Here is a 24,750-nt window from a genome sequence, read left to right as displayed (position 1 = left end):
TATGAAAGCACTGAAAACTAATACAGCTAATAGATGAGGTCAGGACGGAGCTTCTGTTGCTAAGGACATACTAAAATCAAGTCTGAGGTGACTTGTCCACAGACAAATACCCTTGGATTTGCTTCACTGAATTTTGTTAGACCACATCCTAATAGTGTTATCCAAATCATGGATTAGGGCAAAGCCAAAGAACATATGTTTGTTACATCCTCTTTGGATGATACCAACATAGACACAAACAAAACAAATCTACAACAGATTTTGATACAAAATGAAAGATATTTTCTTTAATCTCACTGTTGTTCAAGAACATGTCATTTATCACATGGATTGAGTAATTTAATTCTATATTTTGCCCAAGAAAATAGCTTCAATAACCTTTGCAAAATGTGATTTTGAAGACAATCCTTAAAGTTGTAAAATATGCTTTTCAACAAAACATAATATAGATAGAGCAATGACTTGATTCCCTGTAGTTCAAATAACCAACTTTATTTTTTCATTTGCAGGAAATAAGATTTTTTCCACCTGCTTTATTTTAAAACTTCTTGAGATATAAAAGCTTTCTGCTCAGTCATTAGCTGTAAATTGCAGAATGAAGCAGTACTCTGCTACATTTCCAGATGAAGCAGTCTGTTTATACAGAAAGCACAAGAGCTATAATTACTACATGATCGCATTTGTATATCAAGGTCAGAATTCTGTGATTCACACTATTGTTTGGACATAAAGGGAGTTGATTTTCAGCATGGTGGTGTACAACTACTATTATTGTTACATCAGTGACTGTAGAAACAATATTAACTTTTGCTTGTTTGAGTTTTTCTGGTTAGGTTAACTCCAGTTCAAGTATATATGAAAATTGACTGGTTAATATTTGACCTAAAATATTCATTAGACATGCAAAATACATATTTATATTATTGCTGATCAGGTTATTCTATTAATAATCATTCTATTATGAAAGAAAAAAAAAATAACCCTCCAAAATAAAAAACAAACCTACGCAGGTGATTCAGTGACTTGTGCATGAAATCACACAGAGTTAAAGCAATAGCAAATGCAGGTAATAAAAGTGGGAAAAAATCTTTCCTGATCTTTTCCTCTTCTCTGCAAAATCCCTGCATTAGCTTTTCTCCTTTACTATTATCCAATATACTTGGCAATTTTTATATTCCATTCTTGAGAATCCACTGGCTTTCCACACTATTTAACAAGTTCTAAAAGCTTAATAATATACAGATTCAACTCATTATACTTATTAGTTAAGAGCTAGGATTAGTCAAGCACTTAGATTGCACCAATTAAATCAATATGATTGTACATACTTACAATCAGGCACAAGAACAAACGCTTTCCTCATCTGAGGACTAACAGAATTTGCTATTGTATTATTGTATTGTATTGAATTGAATTGTCACCCAGCTGCCATTAATGTCACCCTGTTCTCAGCTAAGCTGCTTTCTCTTACTTAAGCTCCAACTAGTCTTTCTCTTTTCAAGTGTAGGTGTCCCTCGGTAAAAAGCAATCATGTTTCCCCAGGTTTGCATTGTTCGCTATCTGTTCTGGGGTTTTATATTTCCTATTCATTCCCCACTCCCACTCCCACACTGTCATATATAAGGACTTTACATAAATCTGATAGAGTCACCTTCACATTGCCAAGGACAGTTGGGAAGCACTCTTTTTCTTTTTTTTCGCATAAGAAACAGAGTCAAGATGCTGTCTTGACAGAGCTCAAATTCTACTACCACTCTTGAGTCAAGAGTTTTATAAAAGAGTATTTAGCCTCAAAAGACTCTTTATCCAGACAAAATACTTACATGGGCGTAAGGACTGTGGAATTTGCCAACTCAATTTGAACATTAATAACTTGTCCAAGGTCACTGAGACAGGCTGTTGAACCAACATGAGCATCTTCATCACTAGGGAGCATCATTTCTCTAAGGGAGCCACATATGTTTCCTTCTCAGTGTTGTTTCTCATCCGTGAATTCTGATAACTTCAACCAGCTTGATTTCTTAATAAATAATTTCCTGGAAATTAGTAGGAGACTCAGAAAGGGAATAAAGTCATAGAATCATAGAATCATAGAATGGTTTGGGTTGGAAGGGAACTTTAAAGCTCATCTAGCCCACCCCTCCTGCAATGAGCAGGGACATCTTCAACTTCTGTCAGGATAATCATCCTGAGCCACTAAGATCTAATCACAAATGCTGGTAACACTGCCTATAGCAAATGGGTAATTAAATAATATTCAGCAGCTTATTACATCAGACATAAGAAGATTCTGTGACTTCTTGGACTTATGAAAAATAAATTACCATCAATTCAAAACCTAATCTCATGTAAATCATAGTTACTGGTGAACTGAGGTCAGCATTTGATTTAGGAAGCAATGAGCCATTATATATTTTTTTCTTTTTAAACTAACATTGCTTTGATTTGAACAGCATAAACCTATAATTATGAAGGTGACTGTTTTGCCTAAGGAGATGGATAGTATCATTAAAAGGAATAGATGTGTCGCAAAGTTAAACAACAGGCAGACACGTCATCATGGGTTGAGCTAGATTCAGGGTTGCCAGTGGCTGTGATTTTGTTGTAAGCCTGTGGTACTCAGTCATCTGCTAGTGAAGACCTTTCTTAGCCCATGAAAAACAGTGCAGTGCCCAGGTCATCTTCTAACACCTCTTCCCTGCATGTAACATAATATCCAAGCATAATATTCTTGGTTTAAGGTAGATACTTCTCTTACACCCTTGCCTTCATATCAAAGGACACACCTCATCCTCATGGACAGAGCCCATGACCGTTCTTCACCTATGCTGCCAAGCTAGTGGCATACCTGGTAGAATCTCAGATCCTTTCCAGCCAGTATGTAAAAATTTGAAATCGGCTGGCTAAAGAGATGTCTAGCCCTCCTAATGGCAAAAGAGCTCTTGACAACATCACTGGAAAGTATCCTAAAGGCTCAGAAACAGAAGAGAAAAGGGATATAGTAACATCCCATCCAAAAACTTTTATGTCGCAATTTTTAATTGAATCCCATGTGTCTTGGAGACAGGGATTATTCTGTGTTATTTTCAATGTTAAGGGTTGGCAAACCTCCAGACCCACATGACATATTTGGAAACATAAAACAAACAGGACAAAACCCATAAACAAACTACAGCAGTCTCTGGGGAAATAGGTCAACAGAAGTAACAAGACTTCTCTTAGAGAGAAGGTTAAAAAAAAAAAAAAAGACTCATAGAGGAGGAGATGTGCTTTTCCATATGGACTCAAGTGGTGTGCTCAAATGGAAATGGACAGACTGGTTAAGCAAAGGGTGTGATCTGGAGGTGACTTCTCTCCTGCTCCCATTCTGCCTTGGTCCCTCTGTTTTATCCCAGTCTCATCCTTATGGGTCCTTGTCAAATCTTTGTTCCGCAAACCTACCCGGTCCACATCTCCCGATCTCATGTGGCTTGTCCCAGTCTCCTTGCCGTACCACCTCATCTTTAAAGGCAATGGCTTCTGGGTAGCCTTCTCCTTTCCAGCACCAGTATCTGGCCTCAAGCCCTGGTCAATCTTTTTCCACCTTGTCCCTTTGACCTACCACGGAGATCAGCCCAGCAGGTCTCAAAGTCAGAGGTATGTCCCAGTCCCACTTACCTCCTCCAGAGGCTCTGCAGCATCTCTGTCACCTTCCTTTGCCCACAGCAACGCAAGTCGTAAACTGGAAATAATATGCAATATAATGGTGGAGAAGTCTGAGGAAAAACTGTGAAATCACTTGTCCATGTCCTAGTATGACCATCTCCCCTCTCCCACATGCAAGATTTCTCCTCACCGGGCCACTTCTTGCTCCCAGTCTCTTTATCCTTCAAATCATATCTGCATCTTTCAAAAATGACCAGTCTAGTGCAAACACCTGACATGGAAATTTTCAGCCTGAATGGCTAGACTGAAGTTATGTCTGAAAACAGGGCCTACTGAAGTGTCAGACAACTTGGACAGGCGATGTTGCCTGCTCTGCACTCAGTGCAGCTGAGTGAGTAGTTGCCACATTGAGTTAGACGGTGAGTTTTCCCAGTCAGCTAAATGAAGCCCTCGTGTAGCAATTTTTAACAAGGGCTTATTTTCATGGGATTTCTAATGGATCTGTTCACCACAATGAAATTCACAGTATCAAATGCAGTAATCAGATAAGGTATGATAAATTGCCATCACTGAGGAATTAATGGATATTGTTTCAAAGTGACTGTTTGGATAAGTGATCTCGTCAGTCCCACAGCTCTGGTCAGTTTTACTTATTTGATCTTTTCTCCTCATCTAGGTAGGTTTCTGGTCGTGACAGATGAGACATGAGATCTTCAGCTTCCAGGCTTTCAAGTTTTTCTTCAAGAGATTCACTATGGAATCGGTAAGAAGAAAGACATAAATATAAATAACTGGCTCAAAGTGTAAAAAGCAGCTGCAAATCAATGAAAAATAAGCCCCAAAGAAATTTGTTTTATCAGTTGCAATACCTGCAAGTGTTTTTTTTTTCTGTGCTTAATGCCACTTTGGACATTACCACAGTGGGTGTTTTTCAAAAAAGATCTAACCTACCAGTCCTTCCAAGGATCAAAAAATCCAATACATCAGTAAATCCTTACAAAACACTGGCCGCCTGAGCAAGTACTGGAACAAACACTGACATTTATTATGTATTTTGCTTTGCTTTCATAGATTTCAAAGCTGGATAGGGGGCAGGATATAAAAAGGACACTTTTTGTAACTCCTTTCAACTCATCTGATGTTGTTTTAACTTTGAAAACAACAAATCTCTGAGATCAGCCTGAAAAATCTATGGCAAGATTTGTGCAGAGGTTTGAAAGAGGAGGGACCTTCTTCTTCTCGTGATGTAAAGTGCTGAATAGCACACAGTTGTCTAAATATGCTTTTGTTTATTCAGTCTCTGGATGGTGAGTGCTCTTGTTTTGAAGTTTTTACTGTGTTTCATTGAAGCACTAAAAGCTACATTTGGATTGCCTGACTTGAACCCCCTACAATAACATTGACGGTTAAGGCTGAAGTTTTCTTTGTACCTGGAGTACTGGCTGGAGCTGTCCTGGCACAGGTCACTGCTCCCTGCGTGGCCATCGCAGTACTGTGGGACTTTCATCTTTTCTTCTTCCCTGGGGGGAACAGTTGACCGTACTGCACTCCAGCCCAGCCAAGAGGGGTGAATCACTGCTGCTGATCTTCTGAAACCAAATAAATTTTCCTTTGGTGCATTTGCTTTGTCACATGGCTACAAATATTTTTCCTTTTTAAGTCCATGATGCCTTAAATAAGCAAGAGTTCAGAAGTCAAACAATCATCTTTTGAAAAGTATGAAATTATTAAGCTGGATATTCCTATGTGATTTTGAAAGAGCACTGAAGTTTTTTATGTCCTACTGGTCCTAGATTTTCTTGGAGGAATAAAATAAAACACAACCACCATCAAAAAAAAAAAAAAGAAGTAGTGGTCAGATCACTGAAACTCATGAAACCTGATTTCCTAGAGATATGTGTCGTGACTGCAGCTCCTGAGGAGATGCAAACCACCAGTGAAACTTTTCCCATAACTGGGACACTTACAGGATCTTTCTCCTACACCAATTGTCTTGATAAAGAACACGAGGAGGGTGAGCCTTTTCTCTCCATAGCTGCAATAAACATCTTTTTCCTCTGCTTTTTTTTTTTAAATTTTCCTACAAAACTTCTAGGAACGGAAGAATTTTGACACCTTTCATGGCCCCCTTTCAAATTTGCCAGGATCAGTAATGTATTAAAAAAATCATTAGAGGCAGGATAGATGAGCAGATGATTATCCTCTAAACATAGTCAATGGAGAGCCAGGTAACTCAGGAAGCAGCAAGCTCAATTTCAGTGGTTAAAAATAGAAGCAAATGAGTAATCAGAGAGAGGGGCTGCTGTGTTGGACTTCTAGACTGAAGTTCTGAGCTTCATTATTTCATTTAGCACCATGTGAACACTGACCCAACATAGACTAGGTCCACACAGCAAGATCAGTTTCCAAAAGCTTCCAGATGGTTGTCTGCCATTCTGGGTTTTAACAGAACCCCGTAACTACAACATTCAAACGTCTACTTTAGTAAAACATTCAGACTCTGATTTTAAATTTGAGTAATTTTTGCTTGATGACAAGCCTTAGGGCGTTAAAGCAGATATGCCTCAAACTATTTCAGGTCTCATGTATTGTCAAACATATTGCTCTCTTCAATAAACAAACAAACAAACCCTCAAAAAAAACCAAAACAAAAAAAAAACCCACTGAAAACCAAAAGATATCGCACCTGAATTGAAAATTTTCTATGCTAAGTTCAAGTCTAGAGTCTGGCCAAGTGATGCATCGTTGAAAATGGAGGCTTATATAAGGGAAATGCAGATGTGCTAGTAAGTTCAGCAATTGCAAGGGCCTTTTTTATACCATCCAACATCTGCAGATTTATTTCCAGCATTTCTCTAACAAGACGCTATTTAGGAAATTAAGAAATGAAGTATGCTCAGTCAACACTATAAGCCCATACACATGCACGTCTGCAAACTGTGTCTTAGAAAAGCTTGTGTAAAGCCACAAATGACTTCCGTGTATCTGTTTAGCATGATGGGGTCTCAGTCCCTCCTCTTCCACTAAATACTGCTTTAACGTGAAGAAATTCATAATACAGAGGCAGAAAAACACTCAGGAACCAGATCTCTCTGCTTTCATTTTCACATCATGACCAAGTACTATAAAGAAACCTTTTCATTTACCTGCCAGTCCTTTTTGTCTGTCCAATAAAATGCTGATGAAATTGTCTGGCCTAAGAGCCCTTCTCACTCTTCCGCTATTTTTTGAAACTCTTACAATAAGATGTATAATAAAAATACTTAGTTCTGATACAGCACCACTCAGCTGGAAAAGCCCCGTGTGCTTTCACCTAGAAAAATAAATGTAATTGTCTGCATTCCACAGATAGCAAAATGATGCACACAGAGATCAAATGTCATGTCACAGCTGTGAGTGGCAGCTCAAGGACACGATCCCAGCTCTGCAGAGCCTTTATTTCATTCTCAAACACCTTCCCAGGTTCATTTTGGCCTGAACCTCCAGTTTCACTGCAGGCAAGACGCATGCTGCCATCAGCATACATTTAGCAGCTTAGGTAGAACCAGAGATTTGCCTGGATAATGACACAGCCGTGTCATTTCCAGAGGGAAAGAGAAAATATTGAAATATTTGCAGTGCGGGTTGAGGCTTCATTTAATTCTCTTTTTATTTTAGAGAGCCTGCTATGCCAGCTGCCCTGCAACATGTTCATTTCTGCAGAATCACTCTCTGATTTTAGTCATTGCTATTTCTCATATTTAAAAAAAAAAAAAGTATTCAGCTTTGGAAGGACTCTTATTTCTCTTGTTTCAGTCACAGAGTACCCCTTCGTGATATATCAGCTTTGTCGTGTGTTTTGCAATCGCTCTAGCATGGCCTGCTCTCAGGCTAATATGCCTGCTGTGCCCTTCCCAACCATCCTCCAAGGATTTGCTCGGGGTCAGGAATGCAAGGATAACCACACACAGGTTTCCTCCGTGCTGGTGCTCACCCTCACCGACACGGCGATGGTGGGTACTGCTGGGAGAGCAGCTCCTGTGGGGTCGACAGTCCTTGCGCGACGGTCTCCGTGGGCAATGTGCAGGCTCCCATGTGCTTCGCGGGCAAGGGTTAAATTTGCCAGAGGCTCCACTGAGAGTTCTCTTATCCATCAGCATTCAAAAGAGTTTGGTATCTTTGGACTCTCCAAAATATGGTCCTTATAGAAGAATATCCTGCTGTGGTTTTATACTCTGTAGATGTTTTAAGGGCTGTATTTAATCTGATCTCTCCTGACACACGCAGTATTACTCTTCCAATAAACTGAAGTAAGGTTTCTTATAAGAGCATCTCTAACAAATACCCTCTGTGCAATAAAAATACCAAATTCAGCACACCTGCAACAAAAAAAAAGAGCATGCCTTCCCTGTGTTTAGCTTGCTGCCTCTGGCTGCTGGTGAACATTCTGCTGTTTTTCTCTTTGGAGGATGCAGAGGTTGCAGGGGAACAGCCCATTGCTTGTTGTTGTTACTGTGAGCCTGGAATGCCATTACGTGTTTGTCTGCATGACTCTTGATCTTGCATGACAAAACCAAAAAACAAAGGCAAAACTGAATCAGCAGATTAGTCAGCTTAATCTTGTGTAACTCAGTGCTGCACTTCATTTTCAGTGCTGCACTTCATTTTCAGTGCTGTTATTTTCAGCTGTCCTTTGAGATGGCTATTTGAGCTTACCTATCATTCAGTCAAGGTACTTGCACAGGACATTCAAGTAAATAAGATGCAAAATACATCATTCAGTGGAATGTTTCTGATGTTTTGATTTAATATTTTTTGTTTGGTACATATAGCGTTAAAACCACAAGATCTTCATGTTACCAAAATGTCATTTATAATGAGAACACAATGGGTTCTCTTTTTGCTATCGTATTAATATTGAAAGAATGCAAAAAGAGCCTTTTGTTTAACCCACTATTGCTACTGCTAAAAGGCTTTTAAACTAATACTGTAGTTTTTGACACAGTTGCTTACGTTTTCTTATCTAATTTTCAATACTGAATGAAGACAAATGCTCAGAGATGCCAGTATTAAAACTGAAATCAGCTGACCCTTGTACTGGAAACAGTCACAGCAGCAACACAAATTGTTGATGCAACTCATGTGGTCCATAAGCCACATCGGTAGATACTGTTGATTAAAAATACAGAATTGCAATCAGCATGCTTGCTGGATTTGGATTTTGGTTTTTTGCATGTACAGTGGTATGATTCAGAATGGAACATTTTTCTTTGACTGAAAAGTTACCTGACTATTCTATCCCAATAACACAATCACTTCAAAGATTTGTTTGCAAATGTCAAATCCAACAGCGTTCTTTCTCAAGCAGAAACACTTTGCAGTTTACCATATAAGTTCCCTTCAAGCAAATTAGCACCAGTCACAATGTGTGATGTAGGCTTCAATGTTTAAAATAGACTTTGCCTTTTCCTGTGAGTACATCATGCACTTATGTGATATTAAAAGTGTAAACATGCTGCAGGTTAAAATACATAGCTGTTAAATTTTGTTCAAGGCTCAGTCAGCCGAAGGAACTGTCCTCTCAGAGGACACTGCTCCTGGAGGCGAAACTCCTCTTGACTAAACATTTCCTGCTGAAGAACAAAGTGATGATGTTACATGTCCTTACATAAACGGGGTGGTTTTGTTTATCAAAACAAAACTATGGGAGTTCCATCAACAAAAAAAGTTTACCGAGTTTAGCACATGAGATACTCCAAAACCAAAAGCCAAACTCACCCTGCTGAGATTCTTGTTGATTTGGAGCTCCTTTTATCCTCTAAGCCCAACATTCAACTCAAATGGAGAGCTGATGTTCAGAAATATTTGTGGATATTCTGGTACTTATGGCCATACATTTAAATAAATATCCAGAAATGAAATCATTACAGTGTAGCAACAGCAATTTACCACATAGACGTTTTCTCAGGGAATCTCAAACAAACTTTATCAGGAATCAAATGCTACAGCCACCTTACGACATATAGTGATCCCATACAGTGAGTGAGAATAGGAAGGAGGATGGGAAGTAGCTCCGACTGCTGTGTTTAGCTGAAATGGATGAGTATAACACCCAACCACAAATTTATTCAGAATAGCAGCATAGTAGAGCAGCATAGCCTAAGGGTATTTTCCTGATGAGTTTTAGCACACCACTAGTTCTGTTGCTATTTGCTGCTGAGCTGGTGATACTCTCCATGTTGGTGAAGATGCTAAGGAGCATCAAAAGAACAACTATACAGTTTACTAACAAAAGCATGTGTGTTTCAATGATTTGATGTTTTAATTAAACACTAATGCCTGGTCTACACCACTTTTATCAACAGTAATAGCCAAGATGGGTATTTTGAAAGTAAAGAAACGACTGCAGGTGTAAACTCTCATTTGCAAAGTGGCATCATCTCTTTCATACTTGGAAAATAATAAAAAAAAAAACACCCCAAATTTGACACGTGAGATCCTGGCATGACTATGTCTGTACTAATCAAGAGGAGTCATCTGCACAGTAGCCATGTGCACGGTGATTTCCTTCTTCAGCTAACAACTCACTTCACTGCCACACTGACAGGTTGCAAATGGCCCCGGAGGCAGCTTGTCTGAGCATGCTTGACAGCGTATTTGGTGCACAGCCAGGGACCTGGGTCAAGCTTGTTTCCAAAAACCAAGCAGCAACCACTCCTGAGTTTGTATTTGTGAGCTCCCTATCTATGCAGCAGGCAAGCGTGGCCGCGGGGTGGTCCCAGGGCTGCTTACTGTGGGCAGTGTAATCGTATCCCAGGGGAGATCCGCCATCGGCTTCAACGCAGCTGAGGCATTGATACCCGGGAGAGCTGACTTGGCATGACTACAGCTAGACAGCCAAATATACAGCCCTGCTTCTGGTTAGTAGGGCCACAGCCTCCTGTATCTCCTTATCTGTAGTGGAAAGATAATCTTGCTGTTTCCTACCTCACCGCTGTGTGGTCTCTACAGTTGATTGCATTGATGACACAAAGAACTATGCAAGTGCGACGTAGCTCTTCACCTCTGGCACATATCTGTAATGTTTGAAAGTTCGCAATGACAATAGTCATCATCACCTGATAACTACTGCTCAGGTCTTGTGAATGAACTGATGATCTCAATCTAAATATGACTGGAGTACTATAAAATGAAAAATACCATAGTTGCTATTCAGCTTGTTGCGAAACACCTGTGTTAGTAGTTCGTGCTCTCGTTGCTATGTTCCTTAGCCTCTCCCTAAGCACGGCAACTGTCATAAATATTGTAGCAATATTATCAGCTTGCTGTAATTAACTCTCCTGTTGGCAATCACGGTAAAAAAGGCCAGGGAATCAAATGGATTTGTAGACTGACTCACTGGGTGTGATGGCAAGACAGCACAACTTCCTTGACTGCAATGTATCACCAGTAAGGAGTGTGCTTTCCAGGGCTGCTTGGGCTCTCCTCACTCATGCTGGCTTGTCCCAGGATGGACACAGAGATGCATTTCACATCAGAATACCAAGAGGACTGAGCTAAGCATAACTTCTACTGGCAAGTCTTACATTAGAAAAAGGCTGCGGCAGAGCCTCCCCCAGGATCTAGCACAGACTAAGATAGCGTTTGAGCAGACGCCGTGAAATGTAACTTTCACACTCTGCTGACTATTCTTTGACATTTGTGAAGTGAAACAGTGATTTCAGTTAGTGACAATTTATAGAGAGGCGCATCTTACAAATTTAGAAGTGAATCTCAGATACTGATCGCAGTTCAAAACAGGAAACATGGTTAAATCTGAAATCCACTAAAAGCTATCTGAAACAGTTATATAATTTAACTAGCTTAACTCTAAGCACATTTTTACAGGCAAGTTGTATCATTTGTTTTTTATTAACATCATGTTAATTAACTAATCTTACTTCCAGTGAGTTTAAGTGAAGATAATCTAAGCCTAAAGAGGTTATGCCCATAGGGTTATTTTCATTTGTGTAGGGGAAGAGAAAATGCTGCTTCAAAGCAGCAGAACTGAGCACTATATTCTCTTTAATAAAGCTAACAGTTTAAGAACTGTCAAAAAACCAGACTAATAGGCAATTATAATCAGTAGCTATTGATCTGCCTTTTCCATCTTTAGGGCTTGTACTGTTCTCTTTATTTCCCAGTATTCTCCTGTATTCATTCTATTTTTCATATATTTAATATTCTATTTTAAAAGATCTTTTTTTTTTTTTCCTGATGAGAAAACACAGAAGCTCAGCTACTGTCACTCTCTGCTTTGCCTTGATTTCTGTCAATCTTCATTGCTCCGGTTTCCCCGGCCTGCCTCCTCCCTTTCTTTGTTGAACATGCTCTTCAATTCTACAGTTTAAATTTTCTCTAAATACTATTAAATAAATTATGTCTGTAGCAATATCTCCAGCTTTTGTCCACACTCTTTGGGGAAGAATTTGTTTAGGATAGCAGATGAGGTTATTTTACAATCCAAAAACTAGTGCTTAAGCTCAATAACTTTAGCCTGAAGAGGAAAAATTCAACTTCAACAGTGAGAGCACTCAATTAATTAAACCAGTTTATCCAGGATTTATCCTCACTTGAAATCTGCTAGAGAGGGATCAGGTCTCCTTCTAACGTGAATGCTGTAGCTGACCTGCAGACCATAGGTCTGTCTCAGGAATGGCTGTGTGACAGCCCATGATGGATGTTCTGCAGAAAATTACAGGGGATGACCACAGAGGTCCTGTTTGGCCCTTGGGGCATATCCCGGTCCCTCACTCATCCAGTTTCCATGCAGACCAGGCACACTGAAACAGCCATTTTTGATGCTATTAACAGCTCTTCCCTAGCCCAACCCCCCAGTTCTTCACTCTCCTTTCCACACTGCTTTGGATATCACCAGCCATTTTTATCTTCTTGATCTCTCTTCCCCCTCCACTGCTGTTACGAACACAATCCTCAATTGATTTTCTTCCTACCTACCCCTGCAGTCACTTCTTCAGTGCTTCAGGTTTTTTTGTTTTTTTTTTTGCCCAAATCCATTTTTCAGTGCAACTCCCACACGGTTCTTTTCTTGGCTTCCTCCTCCTCTTGCCTACTCTACCTTTCAGAGTCTCATGACGTTTAACAATCATCCGTACGAGCCCGGAGCCTTTGTGCCGGAAAGCCAGATCACGTGAAGCAGCAGCAGCAGCAATCACATGGCCGTATGGAGGGCTTCTGCTAAGGCAATGAAATCAAAGAAACGTGTTCAGGCAGGACCATTTCTCAGGAGTATTGGTCATATTTTTGCCGGCAGAACTACATGCAAATCTTTTTTTTTTTTTATATGGGTATACACAAGTCAGGTATCTCCTTTTTATGCTTACTCAGGCATTGCAGCATTTTGCTGGTATTTTCAAATATTTTTGAGTTGTTGAGGCATTTTGTTAGAATAGTATACGAAACCGTGTAAAAGCTTGAGCGCACTGTAACACACGAGTAGGTCTTTACATACAGAACATTAAAACCTTTGAAATTGTCATCTCCATACAATATTGTTCAGTTTTTTAGATTTGAGAGTATTTACCATTCCTGAATTTCCCAGCCTCTGTGGAGAGAATCCCAAACACAAAGAGAAGGAAAACACATAGTATGACTAAATAAATCAGACGGAAACAGCAGGTGAGCATAATTACTAGAGCCTCCTGAGATCTAGCCTTCTTTAGAAAGGCGCACATGGGCCCCCAAGTCTAAGCTTTAAAAAAAAAAAAAAAAAAAAAAAAGGGAAAAAAACCCAAAACTCATTAGTGCTGTCTGTCAATTCCCAGGGTTACATGATGCAGTAAGGGATAAAGGATATTTTAACTTATTCAGAAATACTGCTGGCGAGAGGAGCTGGTGAACGCCGCAAAGGCAGGACACCGGGATGAGATGCAAGGTTTCGGGCCAGTGCTGCTGCTCGCAGGGTGGGAAGGCAGGCGGTGAGAGCTGTGCCAGCCGGCCGTGCCATAGATCCCTGTCCATTCCCTTTGAAAAGGCTCAGGATCTGTCACACGGATCAGGGACAGCGGCTTCGGGGGCCTTAAAAGTCACCCGAGCACTCGGCGGGGTCGTGTTGCCGAAAGCCAGGACCCTATCAGCAGTGGTAGCTTGACATCCTAAGAAGCCTGAAGCACAAGGGCTTGAGCCAAAAGGGCTTCGACCGGCTGCGCTGGACCTAAAGATGGGGAAAAAAAAAAAAAAATCCCCGAAGCCCGCGGGCTGGCCCTCGGGTTTACCGGCGGCTGACCCACGGGGACCCTGCGCACAGACAGAGCTGGAGCCCAGCACTCCCCGACCTTGCCTGCTCCCACCAAAAAGCCCTTTTTTACATCTTTTTTTTTCAGAAAAAAAAAAAGAAGGAAGAGACACAACCCACACAGCCGCGGTCGGACGGGGCTGGGGGCTGCGCGCAGCCGGGGGAAGGGGAGGCGGCTCCTGCGGGCGCGGGGGGAGGGGGAGGCGGGCGGCGGCGCTTGCGCAGAGCACTTCCTCGTTGGCCCACGTAACGGCTGCGGGCGGGCGCTGGGCAGCGCGTGTCAGTCACCGGGTGACTGTCAGCGGCGGCGGCAGCCCCCCCAGCCCCCCCCCCCCCCGCCCAGCCGCCGCCGCCGCCGCCGCCCCCACCCCCACCCCCGGCCCTTCCCCTCCCCTCCCTCCCCCCGGCCGGGGGGCGCCGCCGGAGCCCACACAAGTTAGTGCTTAACTTGGCGGCGGGCGGGAGCGGCGGTTAAGGCGAGGGGCGTGAGGAGGGGTCGGTCGGCGGGTGGGGAAAGGGGCCGAGCCCGGCGGGGTGGGGGCTGGCGGGCGCCGCTCCCCGCCCTCCCTCCCCTCAGCGCCGGCGGCGGGGCCGGGCAGGGCCGGGCTGGGCTACTCAGAGGCGGCCCCGTCCCCGCAGCCGCCGGGGGCCGCAGTCAGGCGAGGGAGCGCTCCCCGCCGGCGGGGCCGAGCGGCGCGGGGCGAGCGGTGCCGTGCGGGGGCCTCTCCCCCTCACCTCCTGCCCGGGGGAGGAGGGGGCGGCCGGGGAGAGGCTGGGTGCGGAGGGCGAAGACTCAGCCTCTCTCTGCGGCTCCGCCGCTTTGGTGCTGCGGGTCTCTGCTGGCTGTTAACATCTTCCCTCTGCCTTTTTTTTTTTTTCTTTCTCTTTTTTTTTTTTTTCCCCTCCACCTTCCCCTCCAAAACTTGGCTTCTCCTCCCCCGGATCTGTTTGCTCGGCTTCTTCTGGGCTTTACCGGCGGGGTAGGATCATGCCGGACCAGATCACCGTGTCGGAGTTCATCGCCGAGACCACAGAGGATTACAACTCCCCGACCACCTCCAGCTTCACCACTCGGTTGCAGAACTGCAGGAATACGGTCACACTGCTGGAAGAGGTAAATCATTCCCCCTCCCCTTTTTTCGTCCCCCCCTTTTTGTTTGGTTTTTTTTTTTTTTTTTGTCTTTGAGAAAGAGCATCAGGGACGAGGCAGTACCACCCGCTCAAATCCATGGGAGCTAGAGGCATTGGTATGCATGTAATCTGGTGTTTTTTTTTTTTTTTTTTTTTATTTGGGGACTTTGCTCTTGTGTTGAGCTAGTTACAGAAAGCTTTCCAGTCCTGGCGTCTTAAAGATTAGTGCGTAAGGCAGTTGCCTGAACTAGGGTATTACTGTTGCACTTCTTGGTGTTTTTAGTGTTGGTGGTTGTTGAAGTAGAAAAAAAGTGTGAATGTTGGGATTTTTAGACAGAAGGTTGAGTTTTGTTTGGGAGTGTTAGCAGAGGTTTTCCCCAGCCGCTCATTAGATCAAGTCAGCGCAGAACTCTGACTGCAGAAACCTGCCAAGGGAGACTTCATTTAAGAAATGAGGTAAGGATGAAGGGATGAATGTGGAGTGAGGAAAATAATATGAAAACAAAATAGGTGGTGGAAGGAGAGCAAAAAAACATGGCAGAAGTGAGTATACAGTCTCAGCATCTCATTTCAGCAACTCAACCTTGAAGCCTCAGTGATAGGGTTTTTTTAGTGCTTATTATGAGCATCATTTAAATGTTCATCCTGCTTTGCTGTCAAGAAACAGGAGCATGAAAATGGGTAAACTTCCAGAGCTGGTTTCTATGGGGTATTAGTCCACTGCTTGCTATTTGAGGTTGCAGTGTGATTTCCTATGGACTAGATCAGCAGTTATGAGGAAATGTCTTCCAAATGACTTCGAAACCAGACAGTGTGTAGCTCTTCCCTTTGCCTGTGCTTAGTTGAAAGTACTAGCATAATGACACCAAAACGAGACAGGTTTTTGCTGTTGTTTCTTAGATTGCAGTTAGTTGTCATTTTGGATTATACACTTAGTTCATGAAGTATTTGTTAATTCTTCGGGATCCAGCACGTATCTAGGAGGTGGATTTAATAGATTCTTTTCAGTTTTGCTGAATGCGTTGGCATGAGCAAAGCATTTGGTATGCAAGGAAAGAGTATTAATCATGGCTTTCCACTGATAGTCTTGGATATGAAAAATATAATTCCATAGGATTAAAATTAGTTAATCTTGGCTGAGTAGAAAAACTGTCTATGTTCAGAATTTTAACAGCGCTGTTGTTTATAATAATTGGCTAGATAGTAGTGTGATTGTAAGATTGCCTTTAAAATTATGTATGTTATTTTTATTATATAGCCTGGATTAACTTCTGTAACTTTTCCATAAATGTAACTGCTTTCTTCTCATGTAACCAAGCCATGGTTGCGTGTAGATTTGTCAGAAATCAACCTGTTTTGGTTTGACAGTATTGCTGCCCCCTGGTCTTAACTATGTGGAATAGATACAACCGTTGGTATGCTTCTTAGTACAGTTGACAGCGTTCATAGAGTTAAGGAAAAACATGTATTCTGCCATCACTGGTGACTTCTAGGGTAAGAATACAGTATAATGCTTTCATGATTTGGGAGAAACATCAGTACAGTCTGAGTGTGGTAATGCCAGTCCAAAGAAAACCAAAATATAGAAGATAAATACACAGTGTTCTGGATAATTTGTGTGGATTGTGTGTATTTTCAAAGTTTTTATCTCTGATTTGATAGCAGTAAATCAGAGGAATAGAGAATAGTGGGCACTTTTGGTGCATGCGTTGCTGTTTTGTTAATTTCTTTTGTTTGTGTAATGATTTTATGTGCCCTATTTAAACTGTTCGCAGTTTAAATTGATTCTGTACTTGCTTTTTATTGTTTTTTTTATTATCTGTAAATATAAAAAAGCTTTATTTCATGAGAAACAAGATATAAATATTCTCTACTGTTACATGCTGCAAAAAAATTTGCAACTCTCCCCAATTTGTTTCTATTAATTTGCGTGAAGAAGTGCAGATGGGCAGAACCTGGCAGGCGAAGTGCTGCATTTGAGTCTTTGACTGTGTGTCTTTATTGTAGTTGTAGCTTGCATATGCAGTTCTGTTGCTGCTGCTTTAAGGCTAGGTTGGTTTCTGTACATCTGCTTACCGGAGGATGTGCTTGGTATGAAGCAAGGGATTGAAATGGAATGGCTGAAGTGGCTGTTATGTAGCTCTTACTGCTGCTGCTATTGTCCATGCATCATGGATGACTGAAGAGCTCTTCAAGCAGCTCCTGAAGTTCAATTTTGAGCCCACTATAGTAAGGCAAAGGGGATGATCCCATCCTTGCGACGGTTTGATTTTTAGTTCAATGTTGCATGTAGGTTGGAGCCATCACTGGGTTTTTGCGGGCAGTGTCAAGCTATGTGCTGTTATGGTGCTGCAGCCGGAAGTATCTTTGGTTGTTATTTTAAAGCTAACTTAATTCAACACAACCTGCACCTGCCTCAGTGACTATAAGCTGGTTTGTGGATAAACTAATTGTTTTTCTTTATTTTAAATAAGGTTGTGAACTAGAACTATTTTCTGAACAGAAATGGTATGGAAATTAAGGAGATTTATGCTCCTTGCAGGGGGTTGGACTAGATGACCTTTGAAGGTCCCTTCCAACCCTAACCATTCTGTGATTCTATGAAAAGTTAGATCCCTTTCGTAGCCTCTCAGCTGTGAGCCTCTCCATAGCTCAGATCAGTGGTTAGATGAGAACCACCTTTTCATAAAGAGTGTGGCTAAAAGGAAGTAGGCTGTTTTGGGTGTGTGTCTGTGTCTCTATGTATGTCCGTGAAGGTGTTACAGAATTGTGAGTTTACTCTTCCTTAATCACAGTTAACAAGTTTTCTGAAATAATAGAATTGATGATAGTGAACTCAGTTGCTGGGTTTTTTTTCACCTCCTTGTCTTCCAGTAGAAATGCAGTTAGTTCAACTGGGTGGATTGATACATATTCTCTTCTAGTTGTGAGTCTTCCTGTTATAACTAAAATTCTTTTCAGAGGAGACTTTGAATCCAGTTAGATGCAATTTTGGGACAAGTTTCATATGAAAAATCAGAGCAGACATTTCTACGGATTCTAATGACTCTGCATTTGGTTAGGTTTTAATGGAAAGCCCAACAAAATACAAAGGCATATCTCAAAAAAAATCAGAACCATAGGAAAGATTCTCCAAAGGACTTCTGTGTGTTTTTGGGTTAGTAATTAAAAAAACAGCAAAATGACTCCCCTCCCAAAAAAATCCCCAAACCCACAAACTTTATTTAAGTCTGTTGTAATATTACCAAAGGAGAAAATAGTGTGTAGATGCTGCGATGTAGCAGTCTATTGACTAAAAAGTTTCATGCTAGGCTTTTTAAACTAATGAAACTTTTGAAAATCTGTGAACTTTTTTTTCCTGTTAAGAGACAAAACTTATGGTTTTTGTCACCTGGTCACACCAGACCAAGACAGAGACCCTGTCTTCTTTGTAGCCAAGCTTAGACGTCTTGTACAGTAGCTATCAAAGAACTGCAAGATATTTTTTTTTTTATAATTTTCTTCTTAAGGCATGAGCATTTTCTAATGGCCATTAATAAACAAAAATTTTAAGGTTCACTCTATTGCTAATGTAATGATTTTTATTTTTCAAACTCTGAGGGGAGGGAACCAAACCATTATATTGTAGTCTAGGTCTAGTTTAAGAGAATTTGTAGTCTCTACACCTTTCTGTGTTGATTTCTTCAGTGTAATGTTACAGTCATGCAAATAAGGCATTTTTAACTTCATATTTCTGCATGAAACTGGGAGAAGTTTTTTATAATATTCATATGAAGAGGTGGATTATTGTGTGTATAGATGTGTAGTTAATTACTTTTAAAAAAAAAAAGCTGAAATGCTAAGATAGTATAGATAGATTACTGATACAATGTCTTAAATTGTAGCTTCTGCTTTATTCTTACCAGACATGCTTCTATATCCACAGTAGCTCCATGATTTGTGTTACTCAAATAGATTTTGAAGAGCTGATTTTTAATCCTTGAGTTGATATTACTGTGTGAGCTAGCTGGAATTTTTAGGGAATGATGACATCTGTTCTGAGAATAAGTAGAGCACATGTGGGATCCCCACAAGACTGACTTGATTACCATTCTGCCGTGTCCCAGCTCCAGCTGAAACGACATCTTTGCACTCAAGGGATAACTCGGTTATCATGACTAGGCACTTCTGAGTCTTTCTCCTAAAGCAGCAGATGTTTTGCAGGACTGTCTTGAGATACAGAGGCTAAGCTTAAATGTTTAAATTCGCTTTAGGTGGGCTGGTAGATAAACAGGGACAGTTGGAAGCTGATAATACAATAAAGAATAGCTGCAGTTGTTTCTGATACCTGTTTTACTGTTATACTTTTGTAATACTTGAGCATCTTTAGTGATTAATGTTACTTCTTTCTTTCTGTTGCTCTTCAGTGAGAAGTTGAAAACCCAAAATGTGCTTTCTGACAATTAGATCTTGTCATACGCATCCTTTTCTAATAACCGTTTAACTGATGAGTGTGATGAAATACGGCTGCAGATGTTTTGGGTTGGGTTTTTTTTTTTTATTAAAAAAAATCCTGAACCACCATTCCTACCATGACTGTTGCTCTTTTTGTTTCTCACGGTGCTGATCTGCTCGAGCTTAGAGGTTTGTTGGTCTAGACTGGTCCTGTAACAGATGTGGGCATGCTGCTTCAGTGAAAAGAATGACTGACTGGCTGCTACTTAGCTTAACATAAATTTTGTTGTTCTCAGTGCAAGCCTGGTATAATCTAACATAACTTGAAGGGAGAAGCTTTCTTAATGTTCTCCATTGTGTCATGAACACTTATTTAAGTTAAAAGGGGAAAGTATGTGGTCTTTTTTTGTTTTGCCTTTTAATTTAGCTTTTTTTTTTAATTTTCTTTGCAGATATGCTGTGTATTGATTATTTTCAGCTTCCCATGTATAATTTTCCCTTCATGCTTCAGTTTCTGTGAGTTTTTCTTATTCTACTGGTGGGAGGACTTTTTGGACAAGGGTAAAGGGAACAAGGATTTTGCTCCTTATGATTTTGTAGAAACTTGTGTAGCACTGAAGCTTCTATATAGTCAGTTCATCTACAGTGATTTGATACACTTTTCTACCACAAGACCCTTTTCCAGTGACAAAGTATTCTATCGAGGGTGAAAGGCGAGTGAAACCATGCAGGGAGAACAGGAGCACTTCCATTCTAAATCAACTATTTCTTTTAGTTGGCAATACATACAGACTTAAAATCGTAGAATAGTTAGGGTTGGAAGGGACCTTTAAAGGCCTGCAAGGAGCAGGGACATCCCCGACTAGATCAGGTTGCTCACAGCTTCGTCCAACCTGGCCTTGAATGTTTCCAGGGATGGGGCATCCACCACCTCTCTGGGCAGTGTGTACCAGTGTTCTGCAACCCTCATTGTAAAAAATAAAATTTCCCTATGTCCAGTGTGAATTTACCTCCCTCTATTTTGAAACCATTATCCCTCATCCTGTTGCAACAGGCCCTGCCAAAGAGTCTCTCCCATCTTTCCTATAAGCCCCTGTAATTACTGGAAGGCTGCTGTCTCCCCAGAGCCCCCTCTTCTCCAGGCTGAACAGCCGCAACTCTCTCAGCCTGTCCTCACAGGAGAGGTGCTCCAGGCCTCTGATCATCTTCGTGGCCCTCCTCTGGACCTTCTCCAACTGGTCCATGTCCTTCTTATGTTGGGGACCCCAGAGCTGGATGCAGTACTCCAGGTAGGGAATCACGAGAGCGGAGTAGAGGGACAGAATCACCTCCCTCGACCTGCTGGCTACGCTTCTTTTGATGCAGCCCAGAATGCGGTTGGCTTTCTGGGCTGCAAGAGAACATTGCCGGCTCATGTTGAGCTTCTCGTCCACCAGCACTCCCAAGTCCTTCTCCTCAGGGCTGCTCTCAATCCATTCCTCGCCCAGCCTGTATTTGTGCCTGGGATTGCCGTGACCCAGGTGCAGGACCTTGCACTTGGCCTGGTTGAACTTCATGAGGTTGGCACAGGCCCACCTCTCCAGCCTGTCAGGTCCCTCTGGATGGCATCCCTTCCCTCCACTGTGTCGACAGCACCGCACAGCTTGGTGTCATCAGTGAACTTGCTGAGGGTGCACTCTATCCCACTGTCCATGTTACTGACAAAGATGTTCAATAGGGCCAGTCCCAATACTGACCCCTGAGGAACACATTTACATGCTACAGTACGTATTCATTTAGTAGGTGATCATTTTTACCTTTCACTTGATAGTAGTCAAAACATTTGCTAGTGATAAGCAGAGAACCTCCTTTTACTGAAATGTGATTAATGTGAGGAAAAGCAAAAAAATATTCACTGGTAGCTCAGAGTTTCAGTCATGGCAGATTAATTAGCTTTGCCTTTTGAGAATTTGTGTTTATTTTAGGCACATTTTTGAAAGTACTTACTGCTTTTTGTAGCTTATATGTTTTTTAGAGAAGTACTGCTTGTTGTTTTGAACTCGCAACAGGCAGCTTTATGTTCGCTCATCAGTTAGGAAACTGTGAAAGTGCTCTTTGGTGCACTCTGTTCTGTGTGCCATTCAGATAAACCCTGACAGAGTGAGTACCGTGTAGTCATGGGAACTTGGGCCCTGATGGAGAAGAGAGATGCTTAAAGTGACATGACTTAAAGTTGACTTTAGTGTTTAAACTGGAGTCCTGTGGAAATAGCTTCTTAGTTAAAAAATAATAAAAGGAAAAAAGTTGCTTGAAGGAAAAAGAAAGGAGGGAGAAGCAACCCACAAAACCATGTTTGTAGTACAGCATGGCATCACTGAAAGACTGCACATGAAGAATTCGGAACAGAATTAGGTTGGTTGATTTAATTTCCAGTATTTTTCTCACTGCAATGACTAAAACTCAGTTTTCATAACTATTGTTGTGATTTGTAATTATGTGAATGAAGATATTTGTTAATAATTTTTAAAACAGAGAGAGGTGTAAGAAAGAACGTAATGGTTAACTTTGAATGGAATAGTACCTTGCAATAAAATCATTAGGCAGAATGAAGCCAAGAATGCTAATTATTAGTATTGTTTCAGGTGCAGAGGTAGGCAATATAAGCATGTTCTGAAAAAAGTGCCCTAAACCAATAGTATGTTTTTATATTTCATGGGAAACTTTTCAGAATCCAGTTAATAGTATGTGCTGTGGTGCTTCTCTTAGAGACTGTTCTGTCAAATTTGATTGATACTGGCCAAGAGGCCTAAAGTTTATTGGTGAGTGCAAAAGTGCAGTGTGCAGCCAGCAGCCAGAAAATGTGGTTCTCCCTCTCTTTTAGGAGTTGTGAGGCCACATCTCATGTACTGTGCTTGGGGTTCACTGGTACATGAGAGAAATTATGTACTACCGCAAGTCCAGGTGAGGATCACCAAGATGATTGGGGGCCTAAAGCACATCACTTCGGGAGATAAAACTGGATTTCTTCAACTTAGAAGAGAGGCTAAGGGAAGGTCATATTGCTTTGTTCAAGTATGTAATGGGAAGAAACTGAGAAGACAGATACTCTGATTAGATTTGAGAGGGGTTTTTTTTGGGAGGATGTGTTTGGTTTATTATTATTTATTATTTTGGAGAGGGTTGTTTGTTTATTTTGAACCACGTATCTGATGAACAGGTGCCCAGAGAGACTGTGGAACTTCTGTCCACAGACACATTCAAAACCACTTAACGGTAGGAACGGTAGTCCTTCATAAAATTGTTTGGACTGCATAATTTAATCTTTTAGAAGATATGCAGACAGAGTAAAGTGGTTATTTAGTTTCATGAATGTGTTTTTTGTTTTCAGGTAAAAGTTTACACTGGGAAAAACGACATGTTTAAACCTAATAAAATTGACTTAAGCAAAGTTGATAATTTTTTTTTCCTTCAATGAAAGACTTCTTTGATAGAAGTCCAGTACAAACCTGTATTTCAGAAATTTTGTCAAATTTGAGATTTTGTATGATTTCTAAAAATAGTTTGAATAGTTGCTTTTTGACAGAGATAATTTTAAATGATGAACCCACACCTCTAGAAAGTCAGCTAATTTATTCTGCAAAGTGACTGTGTTACAGCTTAAATATGTCTCTGCTGGATTATCTTTGCTTCTATGAGGAAGGTGATCTGAATTTTGAATTCCAGAGCTCCCACCCTGAATTTAGTACACTAATTTCCTTTCTTCTTGTATTATAGTTTAATTTTCAGGTAAATTATCTCTTGATTTTTTTGTATCCACAATGCAAGAACTTGTGATTGAAGAGGAAGACATACTTGGAGAAGTGTTCTTGATAAGAAACTTAGTCTTTGTTGACTCATATGAGTCTCTGTTGACTCACATTCAACTTGCCATCAACCTAGACCCCCAGATCTCTTTCCAGAAGGCTGCTTTTCAGCCTCTTGTCCTCCAATTTGTATGTATAACCAGGATTACCCCATCCCTGGTGGAGAATCCAGCACTTGCTCTTGTTAAATTTCATATGATTATTCTTTCCCACCATGAGTGGTGATTGCCTAGCTTTCTAGTCTTACCAGATATCTCTGCAAGGCCTCTCTATCCTCAAGCACAGCACCACAGCACCCCCTAGTTCAGTATTGTCAGCAAACTTAGTGTACGTTCGATTCCTGTGTCCAGATCACTTACAAAAACATTGAAGAGCACTGGCCCTAAAATTGTACCCTAGGGAACACCACTGGTGATGGCCACCAGCCTAATGTAACTCCATTTACTATAACCCTTTGAGCCTGACCTGTTAGCCAATTGCTCACCCAATGTATTATGGACTTGTCTAGCTGTGTGCTGGACATTTTCTTCAGAAGGATACTGTGAGAGACAGCTGGGAAAGTGTTTCAGGATTTAAATCTCAAGGTGTAAGCTTTGGTGCTATCAACAGAACTTGCTTTTCTTGTATTCAGGTCATCTTCTAATGAGACTGTCATGTTACTGCTGGGTGTAGAACCTTGGATTTCTGAGATAATTCAGGTTTTAGTTAATGAAGACTATTTTTGCCCAAGCAATATTTAGGTTATTACACATCATCTGTAAAAGTGATACTTTTGCTGTGCTCAGATTTGGATTGCATGACGTTTTTGTAGAGCTGTTTTAAGTAGTTACTAGTCATGAAGGTGGCATGTAGCACTGCTTGCTAGTAATCGTAGAATGGTTTGGGTTGGAAGGGACCTTTTAAAGATCATCTAATCCAACTCTCCTGCCATGGACAGGACATCTTTCAGCAGATCAGGTTTCTCTAAGCCCTGTCCAACCTGATTTTGAACACTTCCAATGGTGGAGCATCCACAACTTTTCCGGGCAACCTGTTCTAGTGCCTCACCACCTTAATCTTGAAAAAAAATTTCTTCATCTCCAATATAAATCTACCCTCTTTCAGTTTAAAACCATTGCACCTTGTCCTGTCACTACAGGCCCTGGTAAAAAGTCTCTCTCAGTCTTCTCTTACAAACTTCGTTTCAGTATTGAAAGGGCGGAATATGGTCTCCCTGGAGCCCTCTCCAGGCTGAAAAACCCCAACTCTCTCAGCCTTTCTTCATAGGAGAGGTGCTCCAGTCTTCTGACCGCTTTCATTGGCCTCCTCTGGACTTGCTTTTACAGATCTGTGTCTTGTGCTGGGGCCCCCAAAGCTGAATGCAGAACTCCAGGCAGAGGGCAGAGTGGAGGGAAAGAATAATCTATCTCAATCTGCTGGCCACGC

The 24,750-nt window shown here is 41.3% G+C and overlaps 1 protein-coding gene across 3 annotated transcripts in view; it reads left to right on the top strand.

The window, feature by feature from the left end:
• Positions 1–24,750, top strand: part of ASAP1 (ArfGAP with SH3 domain, ankyrin repeat and PH domain 1) — a 151,884-nt gene that overhangs the window by 14,464 nt on the left and 112,670 nt on the right. For 2 of the 3 annotated variants that reach the window (XM_086741275.1, XM_086741274.1), the window contains exons 2-3: positions 4,322–4,408; positions 14,903–15,032. In XM_086741275.1, coding sequence (XP_086597401.1) covers positions 4,350–4,408; positions 14,903–15,032 — 189 coding nt within the window. In that variant the 5' untranslated portion in view covers positions 4,322–4,349. Of the gene's footprint in view, positions 1–4,321; positions 4,409–14,309; positions 14,354–14,902; positions 15,033–24,750 lie in introns of those variants that run through there. The other variant, XM_086741276.1, reaches the window with a different exon arrangement.

Source organism: Chlamydotis macqueenii, chromosome 2 (genome assembly GCF_036417535.1).
Source record: "Chlamydotis macqueenii isolate bChlMac1 chromosome 2, bChlMac1.mat, whole genome shotgun sequence".
NCBI lineage: Eukaryota > Metazoa > Chordata > Aves > Otidiformes > Otididae > Chlamydotis > Chlamydotis macqueenii.
The sequence above is the reverse complement of the archived record's forward strand: the minus strand, read 5'-3'. Positions and strand labels throughout refer to the sequence as shown.